Source organism: Falco peregrinus, chromosome 8, assembly GCF_023634155.1.
Source record: "Falco peregrinus isolate bFalPer1 chromosome 8, bFalPer1.pri, whole genome shotgun sequence".
NCBI classification, from domain to species: Eukaryota; Metazoa; Chordata; class Aves; order Falconiformes; family Falconidae; genus Falco; species Falco peregrinus.
This window is the reverse complement of record NC_073728.1, coordinates 32,578,473-32,598,634: the sequence shown is the minus strand read 5'-3', so window position 1 is coordinate 32,598,634 and position 20,162 is coordinate 32,578,473. Positions and strand designations below refer to the sequence as shown.

The window sequence follows — 20,162 nt, the reverse complement described above, 5'->3', positions numbered from 1 at the left end:
TACTAAATGGAATGAACTATATCACAAATATCAATCCCTACAAGACATATTTCTGAAAGTCAGTTCAATCACATTGGAGATACACTGTGCTACCTTAAAGGGCAGAGCTGGGGGCAGTCAAGCCATTTTCTCCACCATTCTCCTATTTAGTCAGTAGCCACTTTACAAGCAGGACTGAATTATCTGCCTTATTCCCCAGCCTACACCAGCTTCTCTCAGAGTAACCAAGTGGTAGTTACACCTTCCTCTGTGGGTTCCTGAGAGGAAAATAGCCCCCAGCCCTTCACAGCCTCCTGAGTAACTGTATTCAGGCATGGTTTAGTCCAATATTTGATTTTAATCTTCTGAACAGAAGCCCTGAAATCTCCCAAAGACTCCTCTGTTCTGCATCCCATTTGTAACTGCTGCTGACAAATTCTCATGTGATACTTTTATGATCTAATCCTTGAACCTGGAAAGAAGCTTGAAATCGTCTGGTAACACACTGATGAATAATGCAATATAGAGAAAGCTATTAGCAAAAAAAAAGGATTAATACTTGGCAGAAACGTTTAGGAAGATGTTCAAGAACAACTGGTTAAATTTAATATCCAGCTGCTTTACTGATGTTAGAATTGTAACACTTGTTTTAAATAGACTTTAAAGGATTTCAACTGAAAAATCAATTCCACATCTAGAATGCCTTTAGAGGACAGTCTGCCCTGTGTGCTTTGTTGATCTCTTCTCCATATTGAGCTTTAAGCACTTAAAATATTTAACCTAGCATCTTCTTCCTTTGAAAACTTATTTTCCTCTTACTGTGGTGCAACCTTCTCCCTCTGTGATATGCATTTACCACCAAATACAAGTGTATTCTTCCCCAGTGTTCTTCCCCAAAAAACAACTTCCCCAATGGCAGCAATAACACAGTCAGCGGGTGTCTTGTTCCCCACTGCTGTCTGGTGACGGCTGCCAAGATGTGGTCAGCCCAGCTTGGTACCAGCCAGCTCATACAGAATTGATAGAAAACTTCTTCCTTCTCCCTTCGGAGCTGCAACAGCTGCTCCTTCCTTAGTGTGAGTGGAGCTGGATCCAAACAGGTAATTACCTGAGATTTAAACTCTATACTTACTAGCAACACTGCGATGTATATTGACTTATTTAAAGTTTACCAGAAGACATAAAGATAGTTTCCCCTCACTAAATCAGGCATCTCTTCAAACCTACATTATGGAAATCTTATTTTCATAGTTTAAAGTCTGGTTTAGTTTTGGTTATTTTTAAGTATATATGAACCCCAGAAAGAGATTTACCAACTTGTTCTTTGCTCTGTAGGAAGCTAACAATTAGCATAATCTGGGAAGCAGGTTATACACCTTGTTAAGCAGGAATAGGAAAAAGTAACGGACCCCCTTTCTAGCAATGGACTGAACACACCCTGTGAGCGCAGGGTTTGTTCACAATGACAAAGATATATAAAGTACTGAGCCTCTAAGTCCCATAGTGCCCTACTCAGGGGTGTCCATAGCACTCCACTACCTTCTCATTCAAAGGAAAGCAGCTCAGAGGAGATGCTATTACTCCTGCCATGTCCCAGACCTGTGAGTGAGGCAAATGAGTTGGCTCACAATTAGTTTTCAAGGACCAGGTCAAAGATGTGTTACTCCAGGTCAAGTAGGAGCAAAAGCTCAGTTTAACAGGCAAGTCTTAAAATTCACCCCTCTTGCCTCTTCTTCAAAGGCAATTGAGAATGTGACTTTGAATGACTGTCTCTTCTGCTGTTCACAAAAGGAGAATTGAATGAAACAAAGATTTTACATGAAAGCATTATCCTGTAACAAAGATATTCATAAATGAATGCTCTGAAATAATCTGCAAATCATGGGCATGGGAGGAAACTGACTTCACAAACTTTTCCCATTTTCAGATCACTTTGTGAATTTTGATCTTATTTTTTTACCAAATAATTTATCAGGAGATGCGTGTCATTTTCATGAATGGAAAGGCTGATATCTGACAGCAGAAGAATTAGCCACAAACGATAAATAATTCATCTCACTATTAACCTCTGGCTGCATTACGAGTTTAATGATGAGGCTATTTTCTAAAGCTTTTATTCCTTCCCTTCCTTCAAGCAAGCCACGACTGATGCCCAAGAGATAACCTTTTGTACGCTGTTCGCCTGGAAAGGAGAAACAAAGTTAACTTATTGGTGTTACCTCTATGGCTAGCTGAAACTGCTCATGCTCTCGCTGGAGCTGCTCAGCTTCAGAAAGGGAGCTTGCATTGACGAGGCTTGCATTCAGCATTGATTCACCATTCCTGATCCAGCCAAGGACCTGTAAAGAAATGATGTGTTTATGGAAAGGTTGTTTCAGTGCAAAGGTTTATGTAGTCGCCAACCAGTAAATGCTTCAGCCTGGCTAACAAAACGGCACTTTACCCAGTGTGGTCTCAGGCTGAATCAGTGAGCAGAAAGGAATCCTAGGACAATGCCTTAATGACATAAATTTTTAGAGGGCAAAGATCTTATTGAAGAAGTTACTGCTTGGAGAATCCCAAATATTTACATGGATATTCATATAGCAAACAGCTTTAATTTCCAAGGTTTGATCACAAAAATAAATGTTCCCCTATGCAAATACTCCAGGGCAAAACCACTGAGCATAAAGAGGGAGATTTGAAATTAAACATAAAGATGTCTCTCTTTTTCAAATTTCCAAGTGGGATCATGGACCTTACAACTCCTTTCTGCCTGTGTTTTCCACACAAAAGTCAGAGTTTAGGAGTGAGGAGGGAAAAGACACAACTGGTTTCATGTGACATGGAGTTAAGATGCAGTTGGAGTTTCCACCTGCATGCAGAGCTAGGAAGAAAACCCAGGTCTTGCATTTTATATTTAGTCAAGACGCTTTATTTCAGGGATATTCATATTATTTGTAGACATGCAATCCATGCTGTAATGACTGCAGAATCAAATCCTAAATACACATAATTAACCTATCAGGCTCGTACATATTCATCTAAGCAGCAACATTTTCTGCTATTTTAATACACGTGTTTGGAAAATCAGCACCCAGAACACACGTGCAAGTTCTTTGCTGTGTTGCCTCAAAGCCTATTTTCTACCTGTGTAGGTGTCAAATTATTCCAGAAAGCCAGAAAGTTGCTGAATTCAATTCACAGATGCACAGGAAATCTTAACTGCCCAACCACTGCCCTAAATTTAGCTTGTGATTTACAAAGCTCCAAAACTGACTTTGCTGCAATATTCTACATAGTAATTTCCCTTTTGTGCCATCATTTTCACCAAGTGATCCATTAAATTGCCTGAAACATATAGGGATTTTCTGTTGTTTTGGTTTTTATCCCTACATCATGTATCACCCTAGTTACAGCCATTCAGTTCCCTGTAGGGTAGGAAAATGAATTTTTCTTAGGAGAAAGAAAGAGGAGTCATCCACACATGTAGCTGACCCTAATTTGTAGAAAATTACATTCTGCTCAGTACAACAGTGTGGAAGATTTCATTTGTCAGCTTTCTTTCTTTCATCAGCAGGTGTTATTGTTCCTGTGGGAAATGCAACAAAGATTTAAAGGAAAAGAAATCAGGTTATCATATGGCAATTTTTTTTGGCTGGCATTTTCTATAATCCATCAGACAAGAAACCTATATTATTACTGACCACACGGTACCAAAAGCTGAAGTTAACCAAAGGACCGCGGTATCTGGGAAAGACTTGAAGTGAGGACATCATAAAGCAAGATATGCTTTTATGTTTTATATACCACGATAGCTATCCTGGCTTGGGCCATTTATAGCGTAGAAAATACTGAGTATGTATGCTCAAAATGTAGCAGCTTTTCTTCTTTTTTTTTTTTTTTTTTTTTTTTCCCTCTTTAAACAATACAATCAGGGCATGACAGGGTCCTCTGGAACTACTTTCATTTGAGCTGAAATTTTCAAAACCTGCCACAAAGGTTTTGACACATTTCATACAAATATCTGAGTCTCTAAATAATAAAAAGAATCAGTGGAAACCTCAGTCTTAAAACCAGGCAACTTGATTAGTGAAAAGCTAATAGGCAACACAGTTGAGTAAGGAGGAAGAGGTACCATACAACTGAAATCAGCCAGGTTTCCTCTAGTGTTAATTATATGTGTGCGTTCCTCTCTACGACTGTCTTCTTGACACAAAAACATTCAGGCTAAAGCAGTTCAGGTCAGGCTTTGATGGACTACGTCTTGTCAGTAATGCCTGCAGCACTCTTCTTGACCAAGGCTGCTGCCATCCCTGAGTTGTGCCCCTCCCTCCGTCCCCCGGAGCGTGGGTTTAGACCCTCACTGTGAGGCTCCGACACTCCCCCTTCCAGGCCCAGTGAGCACCCAAGCACAAGCAAATGTTGCTTGGAAGAACTTCAATGATGACCCCATTCTACTGCCGGAAGTCAACACTTAAATGTCAGGGTCTCATCTGGGATTGCATCAGCTTTTTCCACAGTAATGTTCTTTTAGTTTTTTTTCTCCCTTTCTTCTTTTGTGTTTGTGTTGTTTACAGTAAGAAAATATTTCCATGGCATATCCAAAGCTTCTTAAGTCTAAGTGCAAAAACCAGTCATCTGCAGAGCCTTTCATTGTATTACTACTTTGGAAGTAGACTATGAAATGGTTGTAAGAGAGCATTTACACATTTGTATCTGGTGTACAAGATGTGCTCACAAACTGACTCCTATTTATATGGTGCTTAATACCTTTTTATTAAAGTATGTACAGAAGCTGCTAATACAGCACCAAGACACTTCTCTGATCATTTCCTATATTAATGGATTCACCATTATCTGGCAATGTACAGACAAGCCAACAGCAAAAGATGGCTTTAAACAGACATTTCCTACAAATTATAGATGTTATCAACTTTGTAGAAGCTGTGATTAAACAATTCTGGAGCTAAAAAAAATCTCCAAAGACTCTTTTAAAAAGACTAACTATTTTATTTATTTTTTTTTATAACAGAGGAGCAGAAACACACTGACAGCATGTTAGAGAAAAGCCACTTGCCACTGGAGAACAATTTCACTGCAAGGCATGAGTTGTCTAACGTGGCAACCACCACAGTTCTGAAACAACTCACACTTTTGACTCCAATTTGCTTTAAACAGGCTACGGTTCTGTATATGGCTCCTATGTAATTAAATAATAGTACCAAATTCTTCTAAAATTCACACCCTGAAACTTTGTCTGAAACTTTTCACTGAGCACAGAATCAGATGTTACAGGAAAAATTAAAAAAATGAAGCACCCCTTGTGCAGCCTTTCTTAAGAAAGGAGAGCTCTATGTCACGTGGTGTTTGTGTCTGCTGGTGTAGTTTGGTCAGAATACCTTCCCTGATGTTTCTAAAAAAGACTTAAGGCCTTGCTAATGATACCCATCAAGTTATGTCGGAAACAATTTTTAAGTTTAAAAGGCAAAAACAATGCAAGTGAATCTTTCACATCCCTGGACCCTTTGCAGCTTCTTTGAGAGGGTCTTACTGCCACAACCACCAGCAAGGGCACTTTCTGGCAAATTTAGGTTTCCAGGCTTCCTGTGACATTAGATGGGGAAAAAACCAAAAGTATTCAGTGTCTCTCAAGTGACTATTCCCAGCATCCTTTGGGCAAATTCACCTGAAAGCAAATCTAATGCCAAATGGCAAAAGTGGATGGACAACAAGCACACAAAAAGGAAACACTTTAAACCAACCTAGAAAGTAAGTGTAATGGGACACTGTGAGAATATCTGGGAGTAAATTAGGTCAAGTTGAACACTTACCACAAAGAGAAATAAAACATACAAGGATAAAATAAGGGGATAGGGAAGCCAAACAGCTGCAAGTACAGCATTTAGAGACTTTGTTTTTTTAAATTGTCTCCACAACTCTATTCTGTTATTACCTTCATGTAAGCAATCCAAGCTCTGTAGTTTCTGACAGAAATGACTGTGATCCAAATGAGAGGAAATCAGTCTTGGGCAGGAGCTTTCTTAATAAAAAAAGTTTGTGAATCATTGATCTATACTATTTCCCCTCTAAAGCAGTCCACAGAACATCTCATCTGGAATTGTTCCACTTGAATGGCCCTAGACTTCGACCCATTGTCTTGGCATTTGAACCTTTGGTGCATATGATATAAAGCAGAAATCCCTGGTAAATGAGACTTAAATAGATAGAGACAGCTAAAAGACTTTGTATTTCCATGAGCCACTATATCAAAATGCAACCACATGTACACGTAGCAGCCTTGACCAATTTTATGAAGTCAGCAGAACTTAACCACAGCTACAGTAGGTGTCTTGTGGCAACCACACCTCAACTGATTCACAAGAGTGAAAGCAATTTCATAATGAGATCATCCGTCATCTCAGATGCACTAAAATGAAAGTGAAGGAAATCTGGCCCAGACTGGTGATGAACTACAAGCCAAAATCAATATATTTCCCAATTTCACTAAATGGTTGGGAATATGACTCATCTACAGGAAACCAAATAGATAGGGCACAGATATATTTTAACTTGCCTCTTTCTAAGGGAAACTGTAGCTATGGTAATTTATAGGTTAATAAGCAAGGGAGCCCCTACCATTCAGCTGAACAAATAAAATGTTTCTTCACTACTGGTTTGCTGAGAGGTCACATAGTAATGAAGGCTCTGATGGCCTCAAGCTCCATTAAGGAAATACTAATTCAAAGCAGCTGTTCTCTCACAGTAAGTACTAGATAGTCCATTCCTATAACCATTTCCTTCAGTTAGATTTTGTTTTGTAAAACAGTTAAGGCCCAGCAGACATTTGATAATGAGGCAAGGAACATCAGGTACCTGCAGAGAGTGCTGCACTGCCACTGTACTGCTCCAGGAGCAGCCACAGGGCTGACCAGCTGACACTTCACCCTGGACAAGCGGGCTAGTGACACTTGGTCAGATAGCGATAACCTGCATTTTAGTATTTCTGCTACACATATTACTCCTCTCTATTTTCTTCATAGTTAGAAAGGCTCTATTTAATCATAAATCTACTGCATAAATCTCCAGGCTTGGCTAAGTAGTGTGTAAAAAACTTTGGGAACCTATGGAAAAAAGGATACACAGCATAATCATATTAAGGTGGTGATCATAAATATCACAGCATCTCTTTTTTTTTTTTTTTTTCTTTCTTTCTTTCACAAGAAAGCCAAAGCACTCTATAGAGCTCTGAAGCTTCAGGAGGAGCTGGCCTTCAATAATTAGAAATGCAAAATGACTACATTTCAAAATAAAAAAATAGGAGAGTTCTATGCTACTTTCATTTAGGGTTGCAAAACATTCACTTCAAAGTGGACTTTGAAAGAAAATGTATGCGCTCGTGTTGGTGCTTCCAGCTTCTAGCCTGAGAGTTGTCTGAGAATGAAGAATTTTTTGCTAGCAATGATAAAACAATTCAGACAACGCATCACTCAAATATTCACTTTTGAAAAAAGAATGACTATGATCATGTGTACTGAAGCACTCAGTATATTTGTGGTTGGTTTTTTTCTTTTTCTTCCTCTCTTTTCTTTTAGTAAACAAAGAAGTGAACCTTTTTCAAGAACACCCTGTAGTATTTGGACACACCCCCCCAACCCCCATCCCCACCCCATTTGTATTGGTAAAATGGAAACCTGAGTATTCCAGGTGTCTGGAAAAGTGTTCCTGGTTTTCCTAATGAAACCAAAACCATTCCATTGAAATCCAGACATACACTGAAGTGTGAAGCCACCTATGGATTAGGAAGCAGGATGTGTAGCACTATCCTGTGTAGCACTATCCTGTGTAGCAAAGGACAACAAAGAGATTTGAGGCATCCAAATTAAACATCAGGGGAAACCTAGGGAGGCAGAAAACAATTGCTTATGCTAGGTTGAGATCTGGAAGAAAGGCACTGTAACAATACTAAGATGACTAAACAAGTCCGATGATCTAGAGACCGCGGACAGATTTTTTTTATCTCACCCAGAAGATGTTAGAGATTCTTGCAGATAAACAGATGTGTTTCAATACATGAAAAGGTGAAACTGCTGTAATGTCATACTTAGACCTCACAGCTCAGTTACCCTTTGTTTTGGGCCAGTTCTCCACAACAGCTAAAGTACGGACCCCAAATCAAATCATTTTATTCCCAGAACACATGGAGATTGAGGCAGCTTTTGCAGTTGAGAAGTTACACCGTCAGTTCTGTGCAGACTTCCCATAACTATTCATGAAACCAAATATACAACACTAGAGGGATCAGAGCCCTTCATTATTTGTAATGGGTCACACTGCAACCTGTCAGCAAATCAAGTACTGTCAAGGAAATGGGGATTAAGATCGTTCACCTAAAGGTATGTGACTTGGCAAAAGCTGGTTTAGCCGTTTGCTTGTATGTAAAGGCAGAAAACCCATTTAAGACCCTTATGTGTGGTTAAAAATTCTCACCTGCTTGACTTCAGCCTGTAGGTGCCGGAGTTGTAGGCACTGCTCTAACCTCTTGTGAGTTTGGTCAGCGTTAAGCTCCAGTTCATGTTGTTTCTCATGAAGGAATTCCAGCAGTTCTTGAACCTGTGTTGCAAGATCAATGTCTTTTTCACAGATCAGCTCAATGCCTGAAACATGCAGAGAGAAAGATCATTGCATTTATTTGAAATTTCAGTTATTGCACAAATGTAAGCTTCAGACTTTTTTGCCACCTAACACATTGATTTGCAACTCTGAGTAATTCTTTCTTACTAAACTCTCTCACATGTAATATTTGAGTTTCCTGTTCTGCGTCACTAAAGCTTTCTACAAGGTAGTGGTTCTCTGGTGATCACTGCTCATCTCACCCATCAGCATCTGGCTAGTAGGACATGATTTAACACCACAGCCTTGCTCAAAAACTCGCATGAACATTTAAAAAAAAAAAAAAAAGACAGAAAACCCCTCCCTTTCTTACAGTAATTAATTAACTTATACTTTAGAAATGCATGTTGAAGAGAACTTAGAATAGAAAAGATGAGGAAGAAAATAGAAAAATGAAATAGGGGAAGTAATCTCTGGTTGCCAGGTCTACAGTAGTGCTACAAGTGTGTTGAACTCCATAATGTAATTCTTTTTTCCATCTGGGCACTTTCAGAGGATCATTAACAACAGCCTAGTTTAAACCAGCCTATAGTTCATTCAGAATTATTCCACAGACTGACTTTCATCCAGCCCTCACATAGCAGAGGGAGATGGTGGCTTACTACCACATTTCCACCTCCTTGCATCCTGCATGAAATTGATAAATCCCTGAATGACCTGGTCTGATTTCATAGCTGACCCTGACTTGATCAGGAGGTTGTAACAAGAGACCTCCTGAGTCCCTTTCTACCTCCTGAATTTTATTACGACCCTACAACCCTTGTGTGTAGTGGTTACATGAAATACAATGCAGAGCTTCACATCTTCCTTCTTTATTACACTGGTGCGATAGCATTGCTGGGTACATTACCAGGGTAATTGTGAGAGTCTGGCCTGCAGGAAATATGATGTCATCCCATGTTACTGCAATCCCTGTGATTATAAAATAATAAAGACCTGACTCTTCCCTTATTGAGGTCTACTGGAATTTTTTTCATTGGCCTCAATACAGGGAGGATCAGGACATATAAAAATAATCAGATTGCAGTAATGCTGAGACAACACTATACTTTTCTCCAAAGCCATTTGATTTCATGGAATAATAGGACATTAAAAAAGAAATGTGTTAATTAGTAGCTGCTGTACAAAATGTTTGGATACTATTTTTAAAACCCATTTAGAAAATGTCTTTTCTTCCCCCTTTATCCTCCTCAGAGGCTCATGACTTTCATTCCCTCTCACAGCTGTATCTACAGAGGACAGTACACAAAATAAAGACGACCTTATGACTGACCCTATACTCTTTTTCCTGGGTTCTGGTTTTATCAGAAAAAGCACAAGGGAATGCAAGCGATTGGCTTATTCGCTTTCCTGGCCAAAACAAAACAGTTTCTTCATTACCAAATAAAGTAGAATAGCCCCTGGCTTCCCATTTAGAACTGGAAATTTAATATATGTTTCTGTTCCGGGGAGTGAAGTTCCTTTCAAATGCCAGACATCAGGTCTTGTTGCTACAATTAGCCTGCATATGGTTCTGTATGTTCAGGACATGATGGCTTTTTGTATGCTTGACTTCACCACACTATTTGATATTAAATGCACAGTTTTCCTTCACGCACACTCAGCTGGTATGGTTTTGATTGTGCTAACTCATCAGCAGCAACCAGGGAACTGCCTGGGATGCTATCCAAGGTCAGCCTGCACTCCCTGTGATGAATGATCTGCCCTTTCTTGCTTGTCATATGTCACGCAGTTTTATTCCACAGTGCCAGTGCATGCAGTGAGAGCACTTATTCTTCTCAATGATTGGTTTGCAAAATAGAAAGCCTTGTTTTCAGAATAATTTCATACATATTATCTTTACATTGACTTTTGATAGAAAAGCACAGCTGATTTTCTGATAAAACAAACTTAGTTGCCATTTTCTTTTAATGTCTTAACCAGTGCAGCAGATTTCAAGTGAAGGATAATGAAATGAAAATGTTTTTAACAATATATTACAGGAAAGAGTACCAAGCCACACTAACTGGCATCCCACAAAACATACATTAGTTACACCTGAGCTATTTGTAGTATGAGACACTTTTCAGTGTAAGGAAGGGGTATTGCTTTTTTGACCTGTACAAAGCTGTTTTGAACCTGTTGTTAGGATAAAATATTAAAAACCTGTGGCAGGAAAGCTTCCTGTCCTATTCCTTGCAACATAAACTATAGCTATAACTAACTATAAATGACATCACAAACAAGATGAAAAAGATTTGCATTTCCCTTTTCAGCCATGCAATGCTGAGAGAAGCTGTGAATGATGTTAGTTTGACAACCAGGAAACAAAAGGGCTTTGAATTTTCCCTGTAACAGGTAGGGACTGTATAAATTTCCCCAACATCAGCTTTGCAGAGAATTTCAGGCTTGACTTACACAATTTTCTTCTAAGATATAAAGAGGTAGCTCTGTCAACCAAGAGCAACTCCTAACTGTGGTGCCCATTATTACAATGATACCAACAATGCAAATGGACTTTTAATAATCAAATAAATTTGTGCAATCAATTAATCAACTATTAGAGTGTAACTACTTTTAGTACCTAGAAGCAGAATGACTAGGATGTGTATGCTAATGAATTGCACGAATGCACCATCACTGCTGCTTAGGTCAAGACGTTAAATCACTGCTGAATTATGATCCTAAACTTCCTGTAGGAAACGGACTTCTCAGAAATGTTCAAGCTGCCACCTCTGGAAACACCAGGCCCCTTCAACATATCAAGTTAGAAACCCAAAAATCAAAACCCATTTTTGAGAATATTTGCCTTTGCTATCAGCAGCAGAGCTACAATCAAACTGGAAAAATAAGAGACAGGTTCATTGAAATAAAAACTACTGGCTTATTAAAAAGCCAAGTCTTCTTGACAATACTGTCATAACAATTTAGAATGCCTTTAAAAACAATGCAAACGTTTCCCGAAGGACATGGATCTTAGTGAGACAGAAAGACAATTTAAAAGTACTGCAAAATTTCAGAAAACACGACATGACTTCCAGTTCTTGCATATCCCCTACTGAAAACATAAATTTCTTTGAAGAATAATTACTCTGATGATGAAAACAGGCTAACCCAAAGCAGGCTCATGCACATGTGCTGAAGTAGTGGAAGGAATTACAGGAACATAACTCTGAGCTGTACGAAGCTTTGGAAATATTGGACTTGCATAGATGCCTTGCATGCATGGATTCCTTGAATATCTGCACAGTCTGATACGGTGCATCACAGGAACTCTGGATTTATTGTACTAACATGACAAAGTTCACAGGGATTTCCAGACACTCCACAGCCTGGTAAGAATCATGGCTCCAAATTTGCATTGGACATACAAAAATCATGGGACAATGTCCAAAACCTCCTTTTTCTACCTACACAAGCTTTCCAAGTAAAAAAGGCATCATGCACGGAAAAACCTGGGTGTAATCTTATCTGACAGACTTACTAGCTTACAGACCTCCAAGCCAAACACCAGGGTGATCAAAATTGAATCAGTTTCCTGTGTGACATGACAAAAAGAATAAAGCTCAAAGAGAATTATAGGGAAGGGAAAAAACTTGGTCATTTAAGAGTGGCTGGTTATGTAGAATGTCCCTGACAAATCACATTTTTTCTGGCGTTATCTTGTATGGTTACAGCTGAGTTTTGATAGTAGCATCGGTGACACTGTACAATAGGAGGCAGCAATAGCAGCTGATTTCCCAGAACCCCTGCAAGTTTGCAGCTCTGGCAGTAAGAACAATCATCCCCTAACTTATGCAACGAATGACTATGATATAGGATTCAGGAAGAGGGAGTAAAATTAAATGAATTTTTTATGAAGTATAACTGTCCTTTATTGAAATAAGAAACAGTAGGCTCCCAAGAGCAATCTCTCTCCCTTATTTTGCCATTCTCACAGCATTTAGCATTCCATGCATGGCAGACATGACCATTACCTTTGATTAACTACAGTTATTCTACAACCCCCTGAGGCTTCTGCTTCCTTGCCTTTGGGAGCAATGGATTTTTATTGAGTAGGCTTCATAGGAAGTGATCTAGGATAATCTGGTTAAAAACATTTTAAAAGTAATTTCATTTAGTGGCTAATCGTCAGTCTACAGTCGAAAAGTTGTTGTTTCTAATTTCTTGACAAACACAGATTATTTTTTTTTCCCCCCTAAAAATCAGTCACTGAGACTCCTGACTGTGTTGTTCCGGATCATATTCTTTACCTCCCATGGATCCCTACTCACATTAAGATTCTTCCAGGATAAAAAGAGAAAAAACCAAACAACAACAGAAAAACAAAGCACAACAAACAAAAAACCCAGAACCCAAGCATCTTAATTGATGTATTAGGACAAGTTTTCTATCCCAGACAGCAAGGGTGCTGAAGCTTAGGACTAGGCGTAGCGTGGGCAGATCTCATAGAAGCTTGCACACATGGTTCATACAATGCACCGGATTGTCTAGTTCACAACATACGCTCGTAGCAGTCCTTAAGCCTCTGTTGAGTGCAGCTTGCCAAATCAGGCTGAATACTGCCAGATTTTTTTAAAGGTGGGTGCCCAGAGGTAAGATGTTTGCCAAAAAATAAAACCATAAAAATATTTTTTACTTTGAAAGTGCAGATTGGGAGGGAAAGAACAGGAATTGCTCTCTCTTTGCACTCTTTCCAGACATTTAAGAAGATTAAACCACTTTAGAAGTAACATTCAATTCTGGACTTTACACAGTGACTAATCTGAATTATGATATTCTTTTTCGAAATGCAAAATGCAATGATAAAAAAATCCTGACTCATGGGATGTCTTAGAAATAGGATCCCACTGCTGAGCAGCAGAGTAAAAGTATCAGACACATTCCCTATCAACATGAATCAGGTCTGTCATTTAAGAGCATGTGCAGAAGGTTCTTTTTTTACATCTAAGTTACTACCTTTCACTTTCAAGTGCACACTAAAAAGGAAAATTTCAGTATGGTTTATCATATTCCCTTTTTATACAAAATAATTCCAATTAGAGCCATCTGGAAACAAGAGTTCCATTTCATGGCTGGCTTCTAGGCTCCCATATTTGGATTCTTTCCCAGAGGGCTCTGGAATAACTAGATTCTTTCTCCCCTCCCTCTTCTCTCTCTCCCTAGGGCATGTCTGCACCCTGAAATGAGGCATAGGTGAAAGGTACTCGTCTGCAGAGAATGAAGCCAGCACATCTGGTCAGTCTGCTTCTCAATAATGTCTAGTTGCAGAAAGGTTAACAAGCTTAGGAGTCTAGAATGACTGGACTTCATCCAGACCTGAGTTCTGACTGGCCAGCTCAAGTATTTGTAAGTCACGGTTTCCTTCAGTGCTTGTTTCTGAGCTGGTGCAAGGACAAGGACGTACCAGGGTAACTTCTCTTGCCCTCCCCACCTCTATCCACTTTGGAACTGATCACAAACTCCATCCTGCAGCTGTGAAACTTTCTGAATGAAACCTGAAAGTCAGGTTTATTTCTTCAATGAATCTCAGACTCAAAGAAGCGGCATTTTTGGAAACATAATCCTGAATCAAAGAATTCTCCAAACTTGTGGAACAGTTCTGGGAGCGGAGAGACGGGTATTGCCCATACTTATGTTAAAAGCTGATGCATTTGGTACATATTGGGGTATTTTTGTTTGATATGCATTTTGGGGGGGGTTGGGTGTTTCTTGGGGTTTTTTTTTTTTTTTCCTCATGTGAAAAAGAGATCAAACTGTTCTGCTTACCTGAAGCTTGGACCTCCATGATGTATTGGTGTAAATCTTGCCCTTGCTGGATGACTTCAAAGGTCATGTTGTTCATGGCCAACTTTCGCTCTGTGTGACGTTGCAAACGCTGCTCAGCCAGAGTGAGGTCTTCAGTATTGAAATCATTCATTTGTCTCAGCAGATCTTCATTCCAGGCATCTAACTCTGCTGTAACCTACATGGGCAGAACACAGACACTGTATTCACTAAAGATCAATTGAAAAGTCTTACTCTCAGACTGTGTTTGGATCACAAAACTACTTCATGTTTTGGCTCTGATCCAGAAACCTCCAAACCACAGCTTCAGTACACTCTGGATCCTGCCCACATAATGATCACTCTTAACATTTTGCTTAGGCGAGGATCCATGAAAAGATGATCAGTCCAACAATAAATCTGACACCTTCTTTTCCCCTTACACATTCCAAAGGGCACTGTAAAAGAAGACCCATTATATTCACATAGATGACAGAGATAATATTTCTGAATAAATTCAAATTTAAATGAATTAACGCTTACAGAATTGTGAACAATTTATAATACCTGCAACCACATAATCCCCAAATGGCCTGAAAGTTTCTAAAAACATTTTGCAACACACTGTTATGTTCCATATTACAAATGGAGATATTTACTCTGTCTTCATAGAACCAAAATTCTAAGCTTCCAGTAAGCCCTAAAATAGGCATAACTAATACATTTTCAGAATTATTATTATTATTATTGATATAATGTATTTTAAACCATATCTACACACTCTTCACAGAAAAAGCAACATGAGACCAAATATTTTATGTGAGTTAACCCCCACAGCACTGATTGCAGTTGTACAATGAGTCCTATGCTGTGTGCTTTCAGGGACTTAGAGTCTTTTATAAGGGTCTTTCTGCTGTCTTTCTGTCTGACTTGGGTTCCCAAGGCCCTGTATAACTTCTTTCTCTGGGGGATGAATATAAATAATTCACTTTTACAGATGGGGAAAGCACAGCACAGAAGCACCATAATCAAGGGCTAGGTGAATCACCAGTAGAATCATGAATGGTACTGGCTCTAACCAAAGACCTACATAACCTGCCAATAACTCATGGAAACATGAAAAATCTTCCGTTGCTTTCTCTGTTTCCTGATTATAACATGCAGTCTGATGATTTTAGCAGTCCGTTGATTTTAGCAGTCCGTTTACTGTATCTTCTGTGGTTTATATTTTAGCCCACAACTAGCCAACTGATATCAAAGTCCTTCCCTTTTTTGGCTGTTCAATTAAAGCAAGATCTAGCCTTTACTCAAAGAGCACAGTCTCACCTCAATCTAGATTCTGCTACTGCAGACAAAAAAAAAGGGAATGTGCTAGTGACAATGAATGAGGGAGGGAGGACAAGGGAAATGGGAATTAAATCATGCATATAGGCTAGTACTGTGCAGAATACAATTTCTTTTAAAGTATTTAAAAATATTAAATAAATGCCTTAATTCTGATTCATAGGTCAATTCCTTATAGCTAGATTCAGAAGAGCTAAAACTAGGTCTCTAAATTCCCACTTGTGCACATTATTATGTAGTGAAAAGTTCTCTGCTTCTCACTAAAAGTGCTCTTCAGTGCCTGTGTGCAGCAAGATGCTTAACTTCCTAAGTAGCTAAGATTTAAAAGATTCCATTCAATTTTCCTTTCTGAAAAACTTACATTATATCCAATGCAGGCACAGGTAGGCGACTAAAACGGACCAGCTCTCAGCCCTTCTCACATTAGAATGGATGGGAGTCCACAGTTTTGCATCAGAAGGGGGAGAAAAAAAGCAGGCTTTAGGCTCTTTTTTGAGAAAAGCAGAAAAATAGATTTCTCAACCAAGAACCTGGAACCTCAGCCTCAGGGTGAGAGGCAGAGTGTGGATATCCTGAGGAGCTTCTATTTTTCTTCAGCTTGTTCCATTCCACATTACACTCAATTACCTTTAAATAACAGCTTATCTCTACAGTTTCTTTGGCCCTGTTCCTGACTCCAGCAGCCTCTGATTCACTCACATATCATAGCTGGAGTTGCTGGACTATGGAGACTTACTGGCAGATTTAACAGTTATGGAGAAATGGTCCAAGTAGATGCTGGAGAAGGGTTTTGCCAGATACATTTACATTTAGAGACATATCCTCAGCTAACAGTAATCAGAAATGGGGTGGTCTTGACCTTGTTTCAAACTATAAAGGAAGGAATTTAGAGTAAGTGCAGGCTCCTACAGTCATGACAACACTTAAAGTTCAATGCAAAACCCTTTCTGCTCCTTCTAATGGAAAGGCATGAAATATAAATAATTCAGAAGAATTTTCTTTTTTATGAGCTATTAAAAATATTGTCTGAATTCATGGCATTGTCAGGCTGCTAAAATGTAATTATTTGAAATTTTGTGAGGATTCACAAAGTACTTCTGAATTTCTTGTGAACATTCTCAGGCATGTGCACTCAGGAAGATGTCTAAAAGCATTTGTAAGTGACAATAATAGAAAAGATTAAATCAATCAAAGAATGTATTACATTAGTTTGCTCTGAAAGCCATGACACTACGACTGGGAGATTCTGATCAAAACAAAATCTCTCCACCCCATTTGCATCTATGGACATCAAGTCCAGGACAGGAAAACACAAGCCCTTCAAAGGTTGAACTGTTAGGGGAGTCAATGATGGACATATGAATAAATCAACAAATGTTCCCCTAAGTAGGCTGAGATCCAGCACTTCTACAAAACTGCCTGGGTAAACCTCTCTGCTGTGGTGCTGTTTCTCTTAGTTACTCTTCCACTGCACTGTGGAAGGGACACTGATCAGCAATGCTTTTATCATTAAATCTACAATAATTTCCACTTGAGGATGGGGAAACAGCTGTTCCTGACTGTATTGCTTTTTGCCCCTTGGGCCTGAGTGTCCAGGACAGGTCTGTAGCAGAAAGGCATGTACAAACACTCAAGAGAAGTGGCAACCAGTGTTCCTCATGCTCATGTTAGCAACCAGCTTTCACCAGGCTCTTCACACAGGAGGCGCTGCACGCAAATATCTACCTGTCCTATTAGCCACTGCAAGGCACTAAAGGGTTTTTGCTCCATTATCCACACTCCCCAGTTCAAATTAGTGGTTCCAGTTAAAGAGGAAAGGACGATACAGGCAGTCTGGACACAAGCTGCTAAACACAGGATGGAAGGTCAGCCCATGGTGCTCCATGTTACATTGCCAAGCCTGCACCTGAGTGGCTCTGGACAGTTAGACAGGTCCAGCGGGGCTTGTTAACCCAGTGCCAGCTATGCTAGGGCCAGAAGCACAGCCACCAATGGAGGGGAGAAGGAAGGAAGGAGGGAAGTTGCCTCTGAGTAGGGGGTAGTGAAGGAGTGATAATTATCCCATGTGCTGGGTTAGGGGGAACAGAGGAAGGAGTCAGGCACAGTGAGAGGTGGAACATCACCAAATTTCTCAGGCGAAGTGTGTACAGGAAGGCTGGGTACATCGCTCTGAGTAACTGAGACAAACAGATGGCTAGAAGGGAATCTAAAGCACACGAAGGCAAAGAAGCAATAGCAGAGCTGTGATAACAACCCAGGTTTCCTGAATCCCAATCTGGTGCCCTATACTAGAGACCATGTTGCTTTGCATATCTCATTAAGACATTTCCTTTACTGTCTGTACAGCCAATGCTTCAAAAGCCCATACTTCAAACTGGACTATTTGGAAATGGTCCCAGAGTCTGAATTTGAATCTCTGACCAGTTTTATTTGGGTATAGGGAAAAAGATTTATTTTTCTTCAGGAATAAGCTGTAATTAGGCAGCTCTGTTAACTACAGATGTACATTTTTGAAGTCTGAAAAAAGGACTTTGGATGCTTTCACAGACTGGTCAGGCATTAATGTCTATGGTGAAACTTGGACTGCATCAGACAAAAGTGCCCTACCTCCCAAGCTGTGGTAAGAGCCAATGGCACTGGGCCTGCATCAGAAATTGTCTCATAAATGAGGCTCACTTGGCTATGAACTCATTTAATTCCCTTCTGACCCAGAAGAATAGCTGATTAGAGTTTACTCTGTTCATCTCCTAGATTTTTTTTGTGGGAAAAACTGATAGCACTTCTTATGTTTATTCATTTTATTTCCCAGTGTTTGTGATTCTAAATAGACCTCAGCATCCCTCACATGCCCCGAGTGAAGAGAAGCCCCTGCCGCAAAAGAAGCCCTGAGCTCTGCTCTGTTCTTCTGTGGCATGAGAGGGAAATCATACCAAAGCAGAAGGGTCATGAGAGCAGCAACAGTGGCAGTGCACAGGTCTGCATCAGCAAAAGCAGCAGACTTATCCCCAGCTGCCCACAATGTTCCAAGGAAAGCTGCACGCATGCCTCACTGTCAGCAACACTCTGGCTGACTCCTTGGAAGAAGCCATGCTCCTTCCTTTGTGGGTCACATAAAGTTGGTGGCCAAGAAACAGCTTCCTATTACTAAAGAAAGGTCAAGTGACCCCAGGGTAATAATGAGAAAGACATGACAGAGCTACTGATTGACAGTGTGCCTGGAAAGCACATTTCTTCATTCTGCACCCAAAACAGATGCTTCTGCTGCCATGATAACGGGAGGGGAACTAATGTTGGTAGTAAACCCAACCAGCTATAAGAGCAGCGGAGGCAATGCAAGAGTTAACTTTGGCACGTGAGCAAATACAGGGCTGAGCTCTGTGCTACTACCACAAGGCTGTAATAGATATACAGACTATGACAGCCAGGTCTGTTTTTCATGCAGACACAGTGACCACAGTCTAGACCACATACTCCTTGGGCAGGAATCCTCCTAAAGCAGCAACTTAATATACCCAAATTCCCACTGCTGCAATATTACTGCATTTGCTGCTTCCTGTATTTATCATGTTGCAACATCAGCAGATAACATGACTGAAGGGAGAGAGACATGTTCATCTCCAATCCTGGAGAAAGAGGAGAGGTATAGAGAAGAAATGTGCAGGTGAAAAGTAATAGCAGTGGTAGTAACAACAGTAGCCGTCCAGCAATCTCATGCCTACATTGCAGCCTGCTGGTGAACTAGGCCAAAGAGGCTATCCGAGCTACAGCAGCTGCCATGCAGGCAATCTGCATCTGCAATAATTTCATATCTAAATCTTAAGGTTTGGGTTGGGTTTTGTTGTTGGGTTTTTTTGTTTTGTTGTTGTTGGGGTTTATTTTTCTTCTCTTTTTTCCCTCCTGCTGCTGAGCCTTGACTGCTGCTTGCTTGGCCTTAATTCAGTGTTTGACACCTAAAGTCATCTTGTTTAATGCCACCCAGGAAATCTTGTTTGCCAATTGAATGAGGTGGAGAGGGGAAATGAGGAATCAAGCGAAAGAAAATAAATGTTATATGGCAAATGAATCACATAGGAGCTGATATTTTGAAGTATGTATGGGCTGAGGAAGGGCATATGAGGAGGAGGGAAAGAAAGTTCTATCCTGGGAGCAGAAGCTATCAACACAAAGAGAGTGGGTTTGCAAGAGCAATCTGAAAAAGAGTAAAGATGTTTGGGAAGAACAAGCAAATGTAGGAGGCAGGTTGCAAGAGAAATGATGGTGCAAGTAGGAGGAAGAACAAAGGTGAGAAGAGTGGGTACAGCATGAGGATGAGGCAGGACAGGAAGAAGAGTCACACAGGCACAGGGCAGATCTGTACAGAGCGCAGAATCAAGAAAAGGGAATATCTACCTCATTTCAAAAGAAGAAGTGACAGCCATACAGCTGGGATGAACAGAGAGTCG

General features: G+C 40.0%; 1 protein-coding gene across 8 annotated transcripts in view; it reads right to left on the bottom strand.

Moving 5' to 3' along the window:
* The window catches only part of KALRN (kalirin RhoGEF kinase), a 528,424-nt gene that overhangs the window by 173,655 nt on the left and 334,607 nt on the right, over positions 1-20,162 (bottom strand). For all 8 annotated transcript variants that reach the window (XR_008748289.1, XR_008748288.1, XM_055811375.1 and 5 more), the window contains exons 14-16: positions 14,380-14,575; positions 8,449-8,615; positions 2,199-2,318 (exon numbers count right to left, since the gene is read on the bottom strand). Coding sequence is in view for 6 of the 8 variants with exons in the window: in XM_055811375.1 (XP_055667350.1) it covers positions 2,199-2,318; positions 8,449-8,615; positions 14,380-14,575 (483 nt within the window). In the remaining 2 variants the exon portion in view is untranslated. The remainder of the gene's footprint in view (positions 1-2,198; positions 2,319-8,448; positions 8,616-14,379; positions 14,576-20,162) is intronic.